This window comes from Lampetra fluviatilis, chromosome 6 (genome assembly GCF_964198595.1).
Source record: "Lampetra fluviatilis chromosome 6, kcLamFluv1.1, whole genome shotgun sequence".
Lineage (NCBI taxonomy): Eukaryota > Metazoa > Chordata > Hyperoartia > Petromyzontiformes > Petromyzontidae > Lampetra > Lampetra fluviatilis.
Window position 1 is genome coordinate 15,831,002 of NC_136280.1, and position 18,170 is coordinate 15,849,171.

General features: G+C 53.4%; 1 protein-coding gene across 6 annotated transcripts in view; it reads right to left on the reverse strand.

Moving 5' to 3' along the window:
• LOC144933201 (DENN domain-containing protein 1B-like) overlaps positions 1-18,170 on the reverse strand; it is a 52,995-nt gene that overhangs the window by 25,111 nt on the left and 9,714 nt on the right. For 5 of the 6 annotated variants that reach the window (XM_078857843.1, XM_078857840.1, XM_078857842.1 and 2 more), the window contains exons 3-12: positions 17,870-17,913; positions 14,970-15,019; positions 12,032-12,151; positions 9,238-9,307; positions 8,111-8,191; positions 7,179-7,232; positions 5,629-5,739; positions 3,099-3,199; positions 2,189-2,234; positions 442-543 (exon numbers count right to left, since the gene is read on the reverse strand). In XM_078857843.1, coding sequence (XP_078713969.1) covers positions 442-543; positions 2,189-2,234; positions 3,099-3,199; positions 5,629-5,739; positions 7,179-7,232; positions 8,111-8,191; positions 9,238-9,307; positions 12,032-12,151; positions 14,970-15,019; positions 17,870-17,913 — 779 coding nt within the window. The remainder of the gene's footprint in view (positions 1-441; positions 544-2,188; positions 2,235-3,098; positions 3,200-5,628; positions 5,740-7,178; positions 7,233-8,110; positions 8,192-9,237; positions 9,308-12,031; positions 12,152-14,969; positions 15,020-17,869; positions 17,914-18,170) is intronic. The other variant, XM_078857841.1, reaches the window with a different exon arrangement.

Below are 18,170 nucleotides of genomic sequence, written 5' to 3' on the forward strand. Positions count from 1 at the left end.
GCGTGCGTGGTGCGTGTGTGGTGCGTGCGTGGTGAGTGCGTGGTGCGTGCGTGGTGAGTGTGTGCGTGGTGAGTGCGTGGTGCGTGCGTGCGTGGTGTATGTGTGGTGCGTGCGAGTGTGCGTGCGTGGTGCGTGCGTGGTGCGTGCGTGGTGCGTGCGTGGTGCGTGCGTGGTGCGTGGTGCTTGCGTGGTGCGTGCGTGGTGCGTGCGTGCGTGGTGCGTGCGTGCGTGGTGCGTGCGTGGTGCGTGGTGTGTGCGTGGTGCATGCGTGCGTGGTGTGTGCGTGGTGCGTGTGTGCGTGGTGCGTGCGTGGTGCGTGCGTGCGTGGTGTGTGCGTGGTGCATGCGTGCGTGGTGTGTGCGTGGTGCGTGTGTGCGTGGTGCGTGCGTGGTGCGTGTGTGCGTGGTGTGTGCGTGGTGCGTGCGTGCGTGTTGGACCCACCACATCGCTGGGCAGGCCCTGCAAGTCGTTGAGCGGCGTCTCAATGGTGTTCGTGTCGATGGTGAACACGATGGCATCGTCCAGCGGCATCGTCCGCACACGCTACGCAACATCCGCGCGCAACAAAGACAACATAGCGATAAGGAAAAGATCCCCCCCGCACACCCTTTCAGCATGCGTGGTTAACCGTTGTTAGCGAGCACCGATGAAGGCTTGCACTGCGCACGTGGGCGTGGTTTGGCTCGCAACATGCCCTTCTGCCTTTGTCTCCCCAGTGCTGATATTACACACCGCACTGGGTACTAGTTTCAGGCTGAGTCGACCTAGAGGAGGCCCAGGACTAGTTCAGATATTCTCCACTGGTATTGGCTTTAAGCGTGACTCAAACACGGGTCACCGGGTTCATGGCGCAGTGAGGTGACGAATTGGGGACAGACAAATCGCAGCGCACCTGCGTCTGTTGCCGACACTCCCAGCACAAGCAATCCTGGGTGCAGAGTTTCACTTTCCTTCTACACCTCCTCGCCCCGTCTGTCTCCTGCTGCCACCGCGGGGAGCATTAGCGGTTGTTTATCGCCGTGCTTCTAGCGCGATCAGCTGTGTGCCACGTGTGCAAAATAAGTCAAGCTCGGTGTCGTTCGTTACCCCCGATTAAAAGCCACAGTAAGTTGTAAATAAAGCTCAGCTGGACAAGAGAGGCGCTTTCGTTCTCAAACAGTCTCGAGTGCGGCGTGAGATCGGTGGCATCGCCGACCGTTGCTCCATTGCATGCATGCGCTTTGAACTTACGTACGTAACCAACCGTGCAAATCGGAGGTGCTAATCGCTCAACAACAAGCAGCATGGTTAAGCGAATGCTTGTACACACGATCACGAATCGATATTGAAAAGAATACTTCACGTTCTAGATTTGAAGTTTTCGTGACTGCAAGGATCCATACTTTTATTATTTTTCGGTAAAGTCACGTGGGTGAAAAATTATAAAATAAAATAAATACAAATTTAGTTGTTTTCATTTTTAAATATTTTATTTTATCATTTTTTACCGACGTGACTTTACCGAAAAACCAAAAAGTATGAATACTTCACGTGCCCAAGGAGCACACATTGAATAAGCAATCCTTCTTTCTATGAAGGTTTAGCTATTGCACAGGAGAATACAAGCGCGCCGTACACGAACAAAGACCCCCCCCCCCCATATAGCTTTCACAGACTGTTTGGGGCAACTGCTGTTAGCGAGCACCTATGAAGACCGGCACGAGACACGAAGAGGTGGTATGGGCAGTACGACGCCCGGTGACCTTTGTCTGCCGAGTGCTGATGTTTACACACCACACCAGGTACACATTTAAGGCCGAGTCGACCAAGGGGAGGTCCAAATCCGGTTCAGATATTCATCACTAATGTTGGCTGCGAGCGTAAATCGAACGTGGGTCACTGGGTACGCAGCAGTGTGCTAACTACTACACTACTGCTCCCCACATCCACAAACACAACAACAACTGCCATTCGCCACCAAGTGGCGATGACATCACCACGGCGCTTGTGCCAGGCTAGGTGCACTTTAAGGCCAGGTAAAGTGTCGAACGCCCGCTGGCAGGTTGGTACGGGACAGACTCAGGTGCCATGGGTTGACTAACTGACTGACTGACAACAACAACCGCCATTCGCCACGAAGTGGCGGTGACGTCACCACGACGCACACACACACAGACCGTGGGTAGACGTTGATGTAAAGTATACATACGTCCATGAGCGAGGAATGGACTCCGATGAGAAAGGGCATCGGAGCACTGCACACAGGGAAACGACAACAACGCTCCGCGTGACTCGCCCACTCTTGAGGCGACATGACACACACTCCTAGCCACGACTCGGCCTTGCCTCTGAGCTGAGCCACGGCTGAGCCACCAATGCGTCTTTGATGGCAACGGAGAGGCTCGAGCCTGAGCCGGGGCGTGACCAGGAGCACGGCGCTGGGACGCAAGCACACCCAGCCCCCCCCCTGCACGTGAGCACCACTCAACCCACTGCCATTTCAAGAAGAAACTGACGCTATGCACTTTCAAATCGAGTGGATTGAAAGCTCATCTCTTTAGAACGGAGTGTTTAGGTTTGTTGTCCTTCCCCCGCACGCACCACCAATCAGCGCGGTTGGCTACGTACGGTGCGAAAGAAGTTCAACATACACACAATCGGCATTTAACAGCTGCCCTAGGTTCGCACATTCTGCAGTTTGCCAGGTGTAACCCTCCAATGGACATCGGTGATTGTTGAGTGAACCCGTGCGACCTTTGTTGAGCCCATATTTATCCCGGGTCCATCATTGCAGCCTCCTTCATCCAGCCCGTGCCATATTTTCCGTAGTTCATTCCCCATTGACGCTCCAGCGATGAAGCTTTCGCCAAAGTCGAGGCGCGCTTTTGCCAAGGGTCATGTGGAGCGACACTCAAAAGATGTTTGACACGAGAGGCTGCCCCCCATGGCTCAAGTTGTAACTTTCCGACGGCTCCGTCGCCCTTGCCCGTCGCTCGACTCGCTACGTCGCCAGCGCGCGGCGGTGATAGCGCCGTGCTTTTTGGCCTCCTGCGGCAAAGGATGGCAGCTACGAACATCGGGAGAGTGGTGACGGTGGTGGTGACGGCGGCGGTGCTTGCCTGCAGTACTCGAGCAGGTGCGGAGGCAGTAGGGGGATGTACACGTGCTGCCAGCTCATGGGGTAGAGCAGCAACGCCAGCGCGTGGACGCATGACGACAGCTGCACGCCTCGCACACAGACACACAAAGGTCCACCCCCCCTCCGTGTAGCCTACACAGACTGTTGGGGCAAGTGCTGTTGGTGAGCTTATATTTTTTTAGTTTTATTATTGATCAAGAGCCACGATGAAGTACGAGCGATCGGGGATAGGAGGTACAGTTATTCCGCGGACGACAAGCCCAAGGTCGGGTGGACGCGAGGTCGGCGGAGGGAAAGGCAGATTGAGCTCAATGGTTCCCTACTCACATGGTGGGTAACGTTGAGGAACGTTGTCGCTTCTTGCCGTATGGCTGCCGATGTTAGATGCAGGGCAACAACTACAATGTCACGTTCAGGTGGTGGTCAAGCCAGCAGACAACGGCGTCAGGAGCAGCGGAGTGCATCATCGCTGCGATGTCTCCTTCGTATTTGTGCATCGGGGAATTGCGTCGTTATATAAGTCGCACGGTCTGATCTGGATGACCACAGTCGCGCACTACTGGAGAGTTTTAAAGTTTACATTTGTGCGTCAGGCATCCGCATCTGCTGCCATGGTGCAGATACGTGGCAATTTTAAAGGAGGGTAAGGGCAGGAAAGAGAAGGGGGGCAGGGGGTGGGGGGGTGGTGAGAATCTGATCAAGGCGGGCACTGCCCACGAGGGGTTGGTGGTGGCCTTCACCGCGTCTGTCTCCACAGTCCTGATGCTTAAACGGTGCACCAGGCCGGGCCGACCTACAGGAGGCCCAGAACTGCTTCAGGCATTTTGCCACCGATGTCGGCCGTGGCCAAGAACCCAGGTCGCCGTTAGACTCCCTAACGGCCCAACTCCTGAGAGCGGTGGTGATCAACTTTTATGGACCACCTGAGCAATATTAAATCTCAACATTTTGTCGCGGATTACCACGCAGCTTTGTGACAATGTGCTCATTCTTTGTGTCATGGGCATTACAATAGAGTTTGAGCAACAGGGAAGCGTTTCACCCACATAAGGTCTCATCACCGTGCCACACCTCAACTACAAAATAATATAAATGCCGAAAGTATCAACAAGAGTACGGCTTAGCACATGAGCCCTAATTACAGAGCAATGTGCTGTGTGGCCATGCTGTGGACTTACCTGTGAGGTTTCGAATCATGTACTTTATATGTACACCTTTATTTTCGTTTTTTTCGGTAAAGTCACGTAGGTAAAAAATGTAATAAAAAAAATTAAAATGAAAACAACTAAATTAAATCACGACGTTTCGGTCGCAACACAAGCGTCCGTCATCAGGTGAGAAAAAATTATCTGCTGTTGTGGCTTTATATAGGCACAGGAGGGGGGGGGGGGGAATGGGGGGGGGGTTGTAGTTTTGTAAAGTTGTGGCTGCAGGAGTTCAGGGGGGGGGGAGGGTTTGTGGTGTGCAGGGACGGGTGGGGGCTGGAGAAATTAGCATGTGATTTAATTTAGTTTTTTAAATTTATTTTTTTACAAAATTTCCCCGACGTGACTTTACCGAAAAAACCAAAAAGTGTGGATCCTTGCAGTCACGAAAACTTCACATCCAGAATGTTCAGCTTTCTCGCGAAGCAGCGTTAACGTAAACATCCCCCGACGTGAGCAGTGGCGCACAGGCACGAGCCACAAGCAACGCTGACACCGTCGTCATTAACGTGAGGACAAAATCTCGAGCTAATAAGCCAGGCGAACGCTTCGGGCGATGGGCCTATTTCAGAGTTTCAGGCCATTTCCAGTAGCATACGCCTAGCCCAGGGGTCGGCAAACTGCTGCTTCGAGACGTGTCTCTTGAAAGATTGCGTTGTTTAAACAAATTCGAAAACAAATGGCTCTTCTTGTGATTTCGGTTCCCGACCCCTGGCCTAGCCCATACCGTATTCCTCCATCACTCGCTCATGCCACTGCTGGCGGACAACAGGCTTCCCCTACGGCAAACTCCGAGAGGGTATTGTGGTCGACTCTTCCGCACTGCCCAGAAGCGTCGGAAGACGTTGAACTTCTTTTGCGCCGTACGTCGCCAGCCGTGCTAATCAGAGGCACGGAGGAAAGGACTACCAACTAAGCACGAAGATCAATGAGTGGGCCGTACCCACGCTTCACCCCACCACACACAGCCTGCCTATCGACTGCTGCGGTGGGTGAACCCCATTTATGGCGCTGGGTGAATGGAGGTGGTGGCGGGAGGAGCGGGGGGAGGACGTGAGACACCGTTGTTTCAACTGCCACGCCGTGGGATGGAGTCGCAGCGGCGGCCTCTGGACTTCGCTTCCGAAGCGCTGGCCACTACACCGCTGCGGCAGGGGCCTTGTTCCGCTCCGTACGTATGTTGAACTCCTTTCGCAACGTACGTAGCCAACTGTGCAAATCGGAGGTGCTCCAGGGCAGCGGTAAGACTGCGCCAGTCGACACGCGCGAGTGTCGCGCGTGCCGCGGGGCGGCAGTGCGCGTTACCGTGCTGATCTTGGAGGAGGTGACGATGATCCGCCGCTCGTTGAGGAGGCTGGCGTACAACTGCAGCGTGTTGGGCACGTCCACGGCCACCGTGAACTCCGTCAGGTTGCGCTGCCGGGCGATGCCGCACACGGACACCGCACAAAGACACATTCTGCTCAGTCCGACACCTCGGGGGGTAGGTGCACACATTCATAAGCATGAGCGCCAATTAATAGCGCCCGTCAGCTGTGCCTGGGGCACGGGCACGGAGCTGCACGCGCATTGCGGCAAGCCGGATGCCCCAAGGGTGTCAGGTGACCACCACGATTACATTTGTAGTGGATTCAACCGAGTAGCAGATGCACTCTTTGGAGGAAACACATTTATTGATACCAACTCAAAGGACAACTGCCCCTTTATCAGATAACAACCTGTGGTGGTGGACCACCAGGCTAACTACACTAGTTACAACATAACTAGCTACGCAACCACCAGGCTAACGACACTAATGACACTGGGAGTAGCTACAACGGACAGGACCCCGGCTTGGGTCCAGGTCCATGTGTTGGTGACTCTTGTCAGACGTAGAACGTCGATCTTCAAATGACAACAGCAACGCTGAACCCCGGTCCCTCTGGGGACCCGGTGAATATCCTCCCGGGTCGTGGCTGGCCCCGCCCTTGGCCACGACCACCTTCTCGAATCTTCTCGTAGGATCTCGCCCATCACGTGACCACCCCCAGCCCCCACTTGGGGGCCCCTGTGTAGATCTTACTCGTCACGTGCCTTCCAGGGTCAACCAGAGTGCCACGGCCTGGGGTAACCCCATTCCATGGCCGACACTCTCACACCCCATCCTGGAGGGGTCGACACTGCACGCCACGCGTGGTGCCACTCAGCGCCATGAATCAGTGCTCACCGAGTCCCTCTAGGGCTGGTACTACACCCACGTGTACGGGGTGTCCGCAGTGTCGATACATCGCACACCGTGCCTCGCTTGAGCCGGTATTACCCAGTGACATCCACGTGTAGAAGTCTGAACCAAAACTACTTGCCAACTTCGCTACGCACACCGTCTTCACAACAAACAAACCTCGAGTCGGCTAACGCTGCACAATAAAGGCAACGTTGTGTCTGTTCTATTTCTCGATCTGAATCAGCTCAAACCTCCCGTAAACCAGGTGGCTTCTCTGCGTGGCCACCAGCACTCTGAACCCCTCCCCTCTCCCCGCCACCCCCTCTGAAAACAGACGCCGCTGCTACTCTGTGCAGCCCACGACTGCTCTCTCCTCCCTTCTCTCTTCTCACTCTCTTCTCTGCCCTCCCCCCTCATCGTCATCACCACCACCACCCTCCCATCCCCGACATCTTGGCCTGGTTCTTCCTTCTCCCTCACCCCCCCTCTTCCCTTTCCTACACAGCGCTCCTCTCTCCCTGCTGCTTAATAGAGAATGAGCTGCCGTCCACTCCATCATCCCCAGTACCACGAAAGTCAACTTTGTGACGTCAACAAACTCATGAAACCATTACACTGTGTTCATCCCACTCCATACTTGCCCACTTCTCACATTTTCTGGAATCGTTGGCAGCTCTCTGAGATCCGGAGAGATGAAGTAAGTGAGCTGCAAAACATGCCACCGTTTGCAACATTAATCATGGTCACCACCACCACCACCACCAACACAGGCACGCTTGGCTTCATCAACAAAGACAGCCTTAAGACTATATACTCTTAGTTCTTTCGGTAAAGTCACGTAGGTGACTTTACGGAAGCTTGTGTTGCCTCCGAAACGTCGTGATTTTTATTGTTTTATTTTCATTAATTTTAATTTCATTTTTTACCTACGTGACTTTACCGAAAGAACTAAGAGTATGAATCCTTGCAGTCACGAAAGCTTCAAATCTAGAAGCCTTAAGACTGTTGGGCAAGTGCTGTTAGCGAGCAGCACCGATGAAGGCCACCACGGCACACGAGGGGATGGGTGCCCAGCACCACGCCAATTGACCCGATTCTTGTAATTTGCCGGTAATGTTTCTGCAATGGCGACGTTTGGCCAATAGCGATGACATTGTGTGTTTTCTTTAGGTGTGGGAGGCAATCGGAGAACCCGGGGTAAACCCACGCTTAGCAACAGGGGAGGGGAACGACACAAAACTGCACCGCGGGAAGGCGCCCGAGTTGGAATCGAGCATTCCCCCCACGCCACCACCCTGCACGCCCCGGCACGACTCGCAGAGAGCGCGGACGTGGGGAGAACGCGGGGGGGGGGCGGGCGGGTGGGGCGGGGGGTGTGGGGGTGTGGGGGTGTGGGTGTTGCGGGTGGGGCGGGGGGGGGGGCAGGTGGGGCGGGTGGGTGGGGCGGGGGGCGGGGGGGCGGGGGGAGCGGGGGGGGGGGGCAGGTGGGGCGGGGGGTGTGGGGGTGCGGGGGGAGCGGGGGGGGGGGCAGGTGGGGCGGGGGACGAGGGGGCGGGGGGAGCAGGGGTGGTGGACGCAGCTCACCTGGGTGAGCTGCAGCGGCGTGCCGGGCTCCGGGACCTCGCGCTCGTGCAGCGAGAGCAGCAGCTGCTGCACACAGCCCTCCTGCACACAAGACAAAGATCACCCGTGTAGCCTAACAGACCGTTGGTGCAAGTGCTGTTAGCGAGCACCTATGAAGGCCAGGATGGCGCACGAGGGGGTGGGTGGCCAGCACCACGCCCGGCCGTCTTTGTCTCCCCAGCAGTGAATGATTACACACCGCACCAGGTACTTATTTGAGGCTGAGTCGACCTAGGAGAGGCCCAGGACCAGTTCAGATAATCGTCACTGGTGTTGGCCGTGAGCGGGAATCGAACTCGCGTCACCGGGTTCGTAGCGTAGCATGCTAACCACTACAACTACCGCTCCCCACACCCCCTACACAGGGACACGCGCTCGGTAATCGATAGCGGAATGACAACGGGTCGCGATGAGTCGACGTTATGTCACCCTACAGAGGAGCGGCACTCTAAACTAAAACTATTTAACATTTTACCAAGTAAGGCCCACTGATCTATGTGGCTCGTTTTCATAAGCAACCTGGCTATCACAAATGATATCTCAACAAAGTGGCCTATAGCGGTGAAATACTCTAAATGCATATTTCTAAATGTGGAGGGAAAAACCGGAGGACCCGGAGACAAATCCGCACTATCACAGGGACAATACGCAAACTCCAAACATACAGGCATCCGGGTCTGGATAAAACCAACGACCTTCCGTATACCAGGCGAGGTAGTTAACATCTCGCCACTGTGGCGCCCTCGTCAAGCAGTTGACAGAACGTGGCTGACGATGATGACAATGGTGGCCAGTCTTTCCAGTGAAGCACCAATGCGGACTTCCCACAAAGCGGTACTTATTTTAACAAGTCTAGAGAGATGATAGGCCGAGTGATCCACGACCGGGATTTGAAATGCCATTCCCAAGACTTCCCGGGGGCAGCAGAGGGGGAATGAGTGACCTCCCACAGGGCAAAGGTTGACCCGGGGCTTCGTGAGAAGGCCGTGGTCGCTGGAGCAGCAGTGAGAGGAAATGTTGCGTAGGTGGAGGCAAGAAGGTCGACCGAGGACACGTGCATGGGTACGAGCGAGCGTGCGTGGGCGTGCCTCTGCCTTGTTGATGTGCTCAGCCAGGGTGTTTAGGAGACGGTGGAAAACGTCGAACCATGGCAGGTAACTAGAGAAGAAAGCGCCACACACACGCGGACACACACATATTTACAACATGCACTTAGGAGACCCGGCCTCTGCGGCCTCACATTGCACTGATGTCCCACTTCGAACGTGATCACGTCACGACGCATGGTGGGTGGGGCGAGTCTCCGATGTTGGAGCAACGGAGTTGTCGGCGGCACTGGGGAACTTATCGAACCGGCTGCACTTGTTCCAGGAAGTGACTAAAGCAAGGCCGTAATTATAATAGATATTTGGGGGGACACATCCCCCCCCCAATATTCATATATGCTCAAAATGTGCCCCCCAATATATTGCTATAAAATAGATCTCTGTTTATATGATTGTGGTTATGGTTGTACTTTATTAATCCATAATCTCTGCCATTACATACAACGAAACAATAAAAGGTAATGAAGAAATAACAAAGCAATGTAATACAATACGCTATTAGACATTATTGTAAAAAATAAATAAAAAGTCCATCCCATGTGTTAGCGAATGCTTTTATATTTTAGGCAGGAAATGAGTTTTCAAATTTAGATGTTTTTTTCTGGGGGGGGGAACCCAGACCCCCTGGAAGATTTGGTCCCCCCCATTGTTGACTCCATGGCTACGGCCTTGGGCTAAACGCATGGGTTTCAGAAGCAAACAAAGAGGTGAGAGAAGGTGCAGAACCCTGCTATTCCATTCTCACGTCACTGCCGGCGTAAGGGGCCAACACGAGAGATGGAACGCGACATGAGCTCCCTTTTAGAGAGAACATCGGCCCATTCGTTCATGCTGGCAAGATATCTTGGAAGAGATAAGAACCCCCCCCAGCAACACTCGACCACGACCGCATGCAATCTCCCAATCGATTCACTGCGGTGCATCAGAGAGGGGATGGACTCCAGGCAAACCACTCCACAGATAGCTAGGCCACGAGGTTGCCGCTGGCCCGGGGGATTCACGATAACGAGGCTCGCTCGGTGCGTTTACGTTATTTTATTTTGGCGTTCTGTTTCGGTACATTCTCTCCACCCCCCTCCCACCTAAAAATGCCGCGCTCCTGAACGTGGCCCCTGCTACGTGAATAGTGTGGCAGTGAGCCAAGCCCAACCACCTTCCCGTTCCCCTTGCCTCGTGGGCACCTGGCCTCAGGGCTTGACGTACGCGGAATATCTGTGCTCCCCCCTCTCTCCCCATCGCTCGTCCTTTCTCCAGGGATGCGGTTTATCAACAAAAAAACAACTGTGGTGCACCCATCATGGGGCCTCCTTTGCCAGTCCCATGATGTAGCTACTCACCCCGAGCTCTCACTACTCTGGTAGTGCGTTGTCTTTGAACTGTGCGCCTTTTGGCGTCATCTGGTCGAACACCATATGAGACTAGGCTCTAAAGAAAGCTGTCTCTGGTGTGGACCAATCAGTTTCAAAGACAATGCATACATTATCAGAGTATTGTTTTTTGTTTGCATTTGACGGCAAGTATTGTGGTTAATGTAAGCATGATTCCGTGCAAAAGGTGTCAGTTTTGTTGTTGCGGTGCACCCGTTACACTGCTGGGCGAACAGAGGGGGGGGGGGGAGGAGGGTGGTTGTGGATTGAATAAACTTGTCGCATCGTCTCAACTGCCGCAAGCGGAGAGACGGAATCGAACGGGCGACCCTCTGCACTGCGAGTCCAGGGTGCTGACCGTTACACGATGCTAGTCATTTCCGTGCAATGCAGCAGATTTTGCAAGCAAACATTGTCGTGGGCCAGCTGCTGCTTTCCTTGGGAGCGTTCTTCCTATCAGATAATTCTGTTCACAACGGAGGCCTAGGCAATCATTGCTCGCTGTGGTTAATTATTAGTGTTCATAAAGCATTCTGTTGCAATGTACCAAGTCATATAAAAAGTAGAATTTGGACATTGGCACTGGAACGAAGCTGTCGACTCTTCTTGAATGTCTACTTCGAAGCGGTGGGCAGGCCTTGGCAATTCCTCACAAGATGATGGGTGACTTGGGGAAGTGAACCATCGATGTGAACACTGGTTAAGAGTTAAGAATGCTGCCAAGATATTCTGCCACATAGACACACTACAAGCGCATCAGCCGCACGGCCTTCTCAAGAGTGCATAATTTCAGAAGCACTGGTTCAACACAGGGAAACTCTGCACCCAGTTTCGACGGTCAGTGTCTCATCAGCAGAGTCAGGCTTCATTAAACCAAAATGTTGGTAAACTGCAAGGACTCTCTCTCTCTCTCTCAGACATGGGTCCCAGTTCGACGCAGAAGTAAACAACAGATCGCACCAAATAATAATGTTGTGTGACACTCCAATGTCGGCTTACAGACTGTAGGGATTAAGTGCCGTTCGAGAGAAATGGTTCATGCCAGCACAGCGCACAAGTAAGTTGTGTTGCCAGAATCACACCTGACCGGTTTGTCTCCCCTAGTGCTGTTGTTGTTTACACAACAGCACTGGGTATTCATTTAAAGCCGAGCTAACCTTTGGTGAGGTCTAGGACACCTGCCATCGGCGTTGTGAATGGTCATGAATCTTGCTGGGGGAGGTCGCGATATGCCACTTCTCTCCACTGCAGGAACATTCATTAGCAAGGACCCTCTCCGCACGCTCGAGTGATTGACACACACACACACACAGAGGGCGGTTTCAGCTCTCTTCTCTGTCCACATGCGCCCGGCTGATGAGGAGGCGCCCTGCGACCCACCCAGCCCGCTCCGCCCCCACGTGGCTCACCTGAGCAGAGCCAGGCAGGTGTGCGACGCCGGGCACATGCGGCATATCCCGAAGCTCTGGGTGCCGCTCACGTCCGTGAGCACGAACGTGAAGCTCTGGCCCACGTCCCGCAGGCTCACCCTGCGAAGACAAATCAGCTTCAATTACTGCAGGAGGAACACGATGAGCTATGATGTTCTTATACTGGTAGGAACCACCTGGTTCCAACAGGCCCACAGGGGATTATTGTGTCCGTTCGTCCGTCGTGCATCCAAAAATGGGAGGGGTGGGGCTGGGTGGAGAGGGGAGGGTGGGGAGGGGCTGGGTGGGGAGGGTGGGGAGGGGCTGGGTGGGGGGTGGGAGGGGTGGGGCTGGGTGGGGAGGGGCTGGTCACCCCGTGGTGCCCTTATAAAACTCAACGTTTAACCTACTCACGCCGGCTTGTGCCCGCCCTCACAGTCGGCCATATTTGCGGAATACACCACGCCGCCGTTGACCCTGGCCATTGACCGAGCAACCCAACGTTCCTACCAGCTCCCTCCGCAGGAATGTGTTTCACAGATGTTCAGTAGGGGCGGGTAAGAACGTTACAGCAACAATCCGAAAACACAATAGCAGTTCAAAGTACAAGAAAGGTAAACGAATCATCCAAACACATACAAATTAAACTAAACCATCCCCATCCTACCAGGCAAAGTCCACCGAGGTATTAATTTATTTTCCGGTTCACGGTGGTCTGATTTGCGACAAACCACATTCACGACGTTGACATAATCCACGTTTGTCGGGATGTTGAACTTCTTTGGCATCGTACTCAGCCAACCGTGCTAATCGGAAGGATTCGTTTACGAAGCAGAAACTTGATTTACGATGTGACTTGGCATGGAGCTTTTACTATTCGAGTGTTTTTATAGATGTTTACCGGTTAAACCCTGTTAGATACGGATGATGAGTGTAAATACACATCGCCAGGTGATGTTTCTACCGTTACTACCATCTACGGCAAGGGTAGGCAATTATAATAACAAGATATTTTTTTCGAATTCAGTAACAAACTCAATATTTCAAGAGCCGCAATGCATGCGAACACAAGACGGTGGGTCCTTAATAAATGACGTCGTCACGAAGCGGTGTCCTTAAAGGAGCCGCAGGTTGGCAACCCCTGGTCTATGGGAAAATAAGTTCAGATTTACAACGATCCAATTGACAACTTCGGGGTTCCAGGAATGCTTCGTGACGTCGTAGAAGTGGAGACCGCCCACGTGGCCTTCAACAGACCATTCAGGCAAGTGCTGTTAGCGAGCTCCTTGTAAGGCCGGCACGGCACACGAGGGGTGGGTGGCCAGCACCACGCCCAGATGTTTGTCTCTCCAATGAGGATGTTTATACATCGCACCATTTAAGGTTGAGTCAACCTATGGGAGGCCAAGCGGTGGTTTCAGATAGTTGTCACCGGTGTTGGCCCAAAGCGGGAATAGACCTCGGGTCAACAGGTTTGTAGAGCAGTGCGCTAACCACTGCTCCCCATGTGCAGACTCACCCCACGCGCACACAAGCACACACACAGTTTCATCTTATTCAAGTGCCATATTTAAAGTACTTGGCTAAGAGCCCATAGATTTCTATTTGCACCTTCTCAGGGGAGACCATCGTAATTGGGCAGGGTACATTATTCACGGGGACAATGTTTAAGTTTTGCAATTTTAAGAGTGATAGCTGGTATATATTGAGCCGAAGGACATTCCACATTACTACGAGAGGAGCAAATCGCTCCACAGCACGACCACTCGTTAAACTACCCAAGAACGGGCCAATGCTAACCACGACCAGGATCCACTTCCAAGACGAGGGGCCAGACTCTCTGTAGGATGTCAACAGCTGACTTCCCAACACGGGGGGGGGGGGGGGTAAATCATGAGACGTTCTAAACGGCGAAGAACTGCAGGAATATTCACATGACGGCACGCACACACGGGGGCATGAAGACAATGATACAGGTAGGAACAACAGTTCCACACTGCCCACCAGGGATTATTTGTCTGTCTGTCGTGCATAGCCACGCCCTCGATTTGTATTTCATAGAGCGCTTCGGGCGGGCTCAGCACCACGTGACGCGCCGCCCCACGCAGCTTGCGCCGCGGATCGCACGAATGCGCTGTCCAACCAACTTCCTACCCGCCCACTGCGAAGGAACGTGTTAAACTTACACAAACCTTCACTTATACAGGCTGCGACCTCCCACCCCCACCTCGTGCGCTGGCTGACAGCGCAGTTAATGGATACCCAAGACAGGTGAATGCTGCACAGCATAGCCACCACTGCCAGTGCTCAGGCTATGACAAAGGGCACTGGGGGTGGGGGGGGGGCAAGTCCAGGGAAACGTGAAATTGTGCAATGACACGCCTGGCTTTTACCACCGCGGTGGTTCGACTCTATGTTGTAGCAGCCTAGCTCAAGGGGTTTACACAGTTGCTTTAAGTGTCAAGTTGAGTTTGTGTAAGCCAGGGAAGAACTCCCAAGACCAGGTGCAGTCTCGTTTGCAACAGTGACCTGGGACACCGATAGAACGGAAGCAAAACCAATAAAGGTACAGCAGTGATGGCAATAGAAATGGAAACAAAAATATAATTGAATAGAGTTTCTCTAGGTTTTGCATGCAATCTGTTATAATTTTAACCAAAAGTCTGTGAAGTGGCTTAAGTTGTGGCAGCATTTAGACGGAGCAACCACACGAGGTGAACATGCATTTAATTGTGTGAACAGGAAGCACCGATCAATGACTGTGACCTCATCGCACACGTGCAGTGTCTCGGGTCTCACGAGCGAACACACACACACACACCATGACAGTGAACCAAACCCATCGCTACAAACAAAAGTGAACATATTCGGCCGGTCGCTACACAAAGGTGCAACCAGAACAGATGACACCAGCTCCCCAAACAAAACGAGCACTCACCTGGTCACATCGAAAGGAAAGCAGAACTTGGGGATAGTGCCGAGCACATCCTGTGGGAAATATGAAGCGTCAGTGTCAATAACACGTGAACACATGGACAAAGAACCCCCAAATATAGTGAAGACCGCCCACGTGGCCTTCAACTGACCATTGGGGCAAGTGCTGTTAGCGAGCACCTATGAAGAACAGCACGGTACACGAGGGGGTGGGTGGCCAGCACCACGCCCAACCGCCTTTGTCTCCCCAGTGGCAACAATTTTACATACTGCACCAGGTACTCATTTGAGGCTGAGTCGACCTAGGGGAGGCCCAGGACCAGTTCAGATAATCGTCACTGGTGTTGGCCGTGAGCGGGAATCGAACTCGGGTGGCTGGGTTCGTAGCACAACACGTCAACCGCTGCACCACCGCTCCCCACGCACACACGTACTACCCATGTCTACTCAATTAATCGTGCACGCATACACACACTCATAACACACACGTACTACCCATGTCTACTCACTCACATGCACCCCCACACATTCACTCACAACACATGCGTGCGTGCACACACACATACACACAAGTGCCTACTCACTCACATGCACCCCCACACATTCACTCACAACACATGCGTGCGTGCACACACACATACACACAAGTGCCTACTCACTCACATGCACCCCCACACATTCACTCACAACACATGCGTGCGTGCACACACACATACACACACAAGTGCCTACTCACTCACACGTGTGCGCGCGCACACAAACACATACAACCCATGCCTTACATACACTTATGTCACATACACATACAGCGATTCAAACACAATGCGCGTGCACGCACTCACACATGACACGCACTCACACACGACACAAGCACACTCTCGTGCACGCAACAAATTACACAAATCCAATTCGTGATCTTTCTCAGGAAGAATTCCGTCCTTTATCTGACAGCCGGAATTATTTCCCGCTATCCGATGATTTAGCAAACAGGTGTCATCTCTGCTTCTCTGTTGGATCACAACAGAGGGGGGCTGCAGATTGCAGGTTTGTCAACACACCCCTCCAGGGACGCTCATCTCATCCACACACACACTGGCTTTTCTGTAACACTGTCCGCCCCACCAGTCAGCATTGTTGCAACGCGATGCGCGCTAGCACGCATCGCCACGAGCATTTCCATGGTGGATACGTAAATATACAATTTACAACCCGCTGTCAATCCACTGCTGGATGGAGGCTTCGCCACGCCGCATTGTAAACGGGGGGGGGGGGGGCGTGTTACAGCATACTTTATCAGTGCAGGTTACGTGAAAGCAGCACCAGACCTGGTCCAGACATCACTCGCCACTGATGATAGCCAACGCCGGGGTGGAATTAAAAGGACGAGTTGATCTAAGTGCGGCCCAGGAACGATTTAGATAATCGTCACCGGTCGCCTGCGAGCGGGAATCGAACTTGGGTCGCCGGGTTCATAGCACAGTGCAATGACCAGGGCGCCACCGCTCCCCCCCCCCCCTTCTATTGTCTAGCATGTGCATATCACAACAGAAGTCGTTCAACTACTCAAGTTCCCTTCGTTCAACTGGGTGAGAACTCAAAGGCCAGGATGAGGCTCATTTGCAAGAGTGACCTGGGGCGTGAGTCTGCCAGCAGGGGGGGGTCAATGAGTGCTGCTGCCGTGTGCGTTATCCCAGTTGAGTAATTCGTGGAAGATTTTAGAGCCCCAACTCCGGCACATGGTGGCCCATCCTTGCGAATGACGTCATGGGGTCCTTGAACGTCCACTGTGCAGCGGCAGTAACAATCGGGGCGCATCACTGGATTCGAACCGTGCTCCTCTGTAAGAATCGGCGAGGCCATGTCACCATCTCAAAAACCTCTCTGAACAGGGGAAAGGGGGGGGGGGTCTATATTGGCCAGTTTGTTCATGTTTTGTACGTGGGAGGAAATTACGAATTAAGTTGCGTTTCCTGCAAAGCCCCGAGCGAACACTCGCACCGCTCCTGCCCTCACGATCCACACGGGCAGCATGTGCTGTGCGGCCACCACCTGGCCACTTAAAAGCAGCAAAGTCGGCACGGGGGAGCCTCACAGCACTCGGTGATCTCGGCGTAATCCACCAACCCCAGCTCACAAGCGCCGGACGACCAGGCGCGGCACCTACTCCTACTCACCAGCCCTTCCGCCATCATCTAATTCTCACCGTCATCATCATCGTTAATATGAAAGGTATGTGAAGTTAATGTTTATTTGTTTTATTATGTTATTGTGTAATGTACTGTATTTTTGTCAGTGTCTAGTTAACAAACGGGGAACAACTCAGTTAAGCTATGACGAGTCTGACCGCGGCCGTGGTTCCCCTAACCCCCCATTTCCCACAGGCCCCTGCACTTTACCAACCGCAGATTTGTCTACCGCAGCATTTTCCAGGAACCTCGCCCCCTACGTTTGGCGAGGGATTGCTGTACATTGAACTTCTTTCGCAACGAACGTAGCCAACCGTAACTAATCGGAAGTGTGGGGGAAGGACAACAAAAACTAAACAACAGTAGCAGTTCCAAAGAAATGAGTTTGCCAATCGAGATGATTTAAAAATGCAAAGCTCCAGTGGATTCCTAATATCGGAAGAGCATTCCAGACGGCCGCAGAAGCGCATCTAAAAGCGCGCGATGCGGTTGCCGTCTTTGTTCGACGGTTAGCCAAAAGCCGCTGCGAGGACTAGAGTTTGGGTGATGGTTTACGCTCCTTGACGAAGCTTGAGACTTGGTGAGGAGTTCCCAAGCAAGTGATGAGTACAGTACTATTAATGGCAGGAAGAGGTTTTTATAATCGGCTGGTGGCACGGTACCCTGGCTCTGTGTGGCACGATGTGAGATTCAGCCCCATCCCCCCGAGTGCATTCACCTGCTTGTAATAATCCTCCGGGTACTTCCACAGCACTTCGGCACCTGGGTGGGGAAGGGACAGGAAGGCACGTCGCATTAGTGAGCTGCTGCTGCTGCCGCCGCTGCCGCCCCTGCTGCCCCTACTGCCAAATGAGCGCGATTGAGCTCCACGGAGTGAGCATCACGTAGCAAGCGGCACGGAGCGAGCGGCACGGAGGCTCAATCAGGTGGCCAGGTCACCTTGGCGTGCCGAGCAGCGCCACTCTGCGCCGCACGCTTTAATGAGGCCGCGTCACAGCAGCGAGGCATTAGCTGCTGCT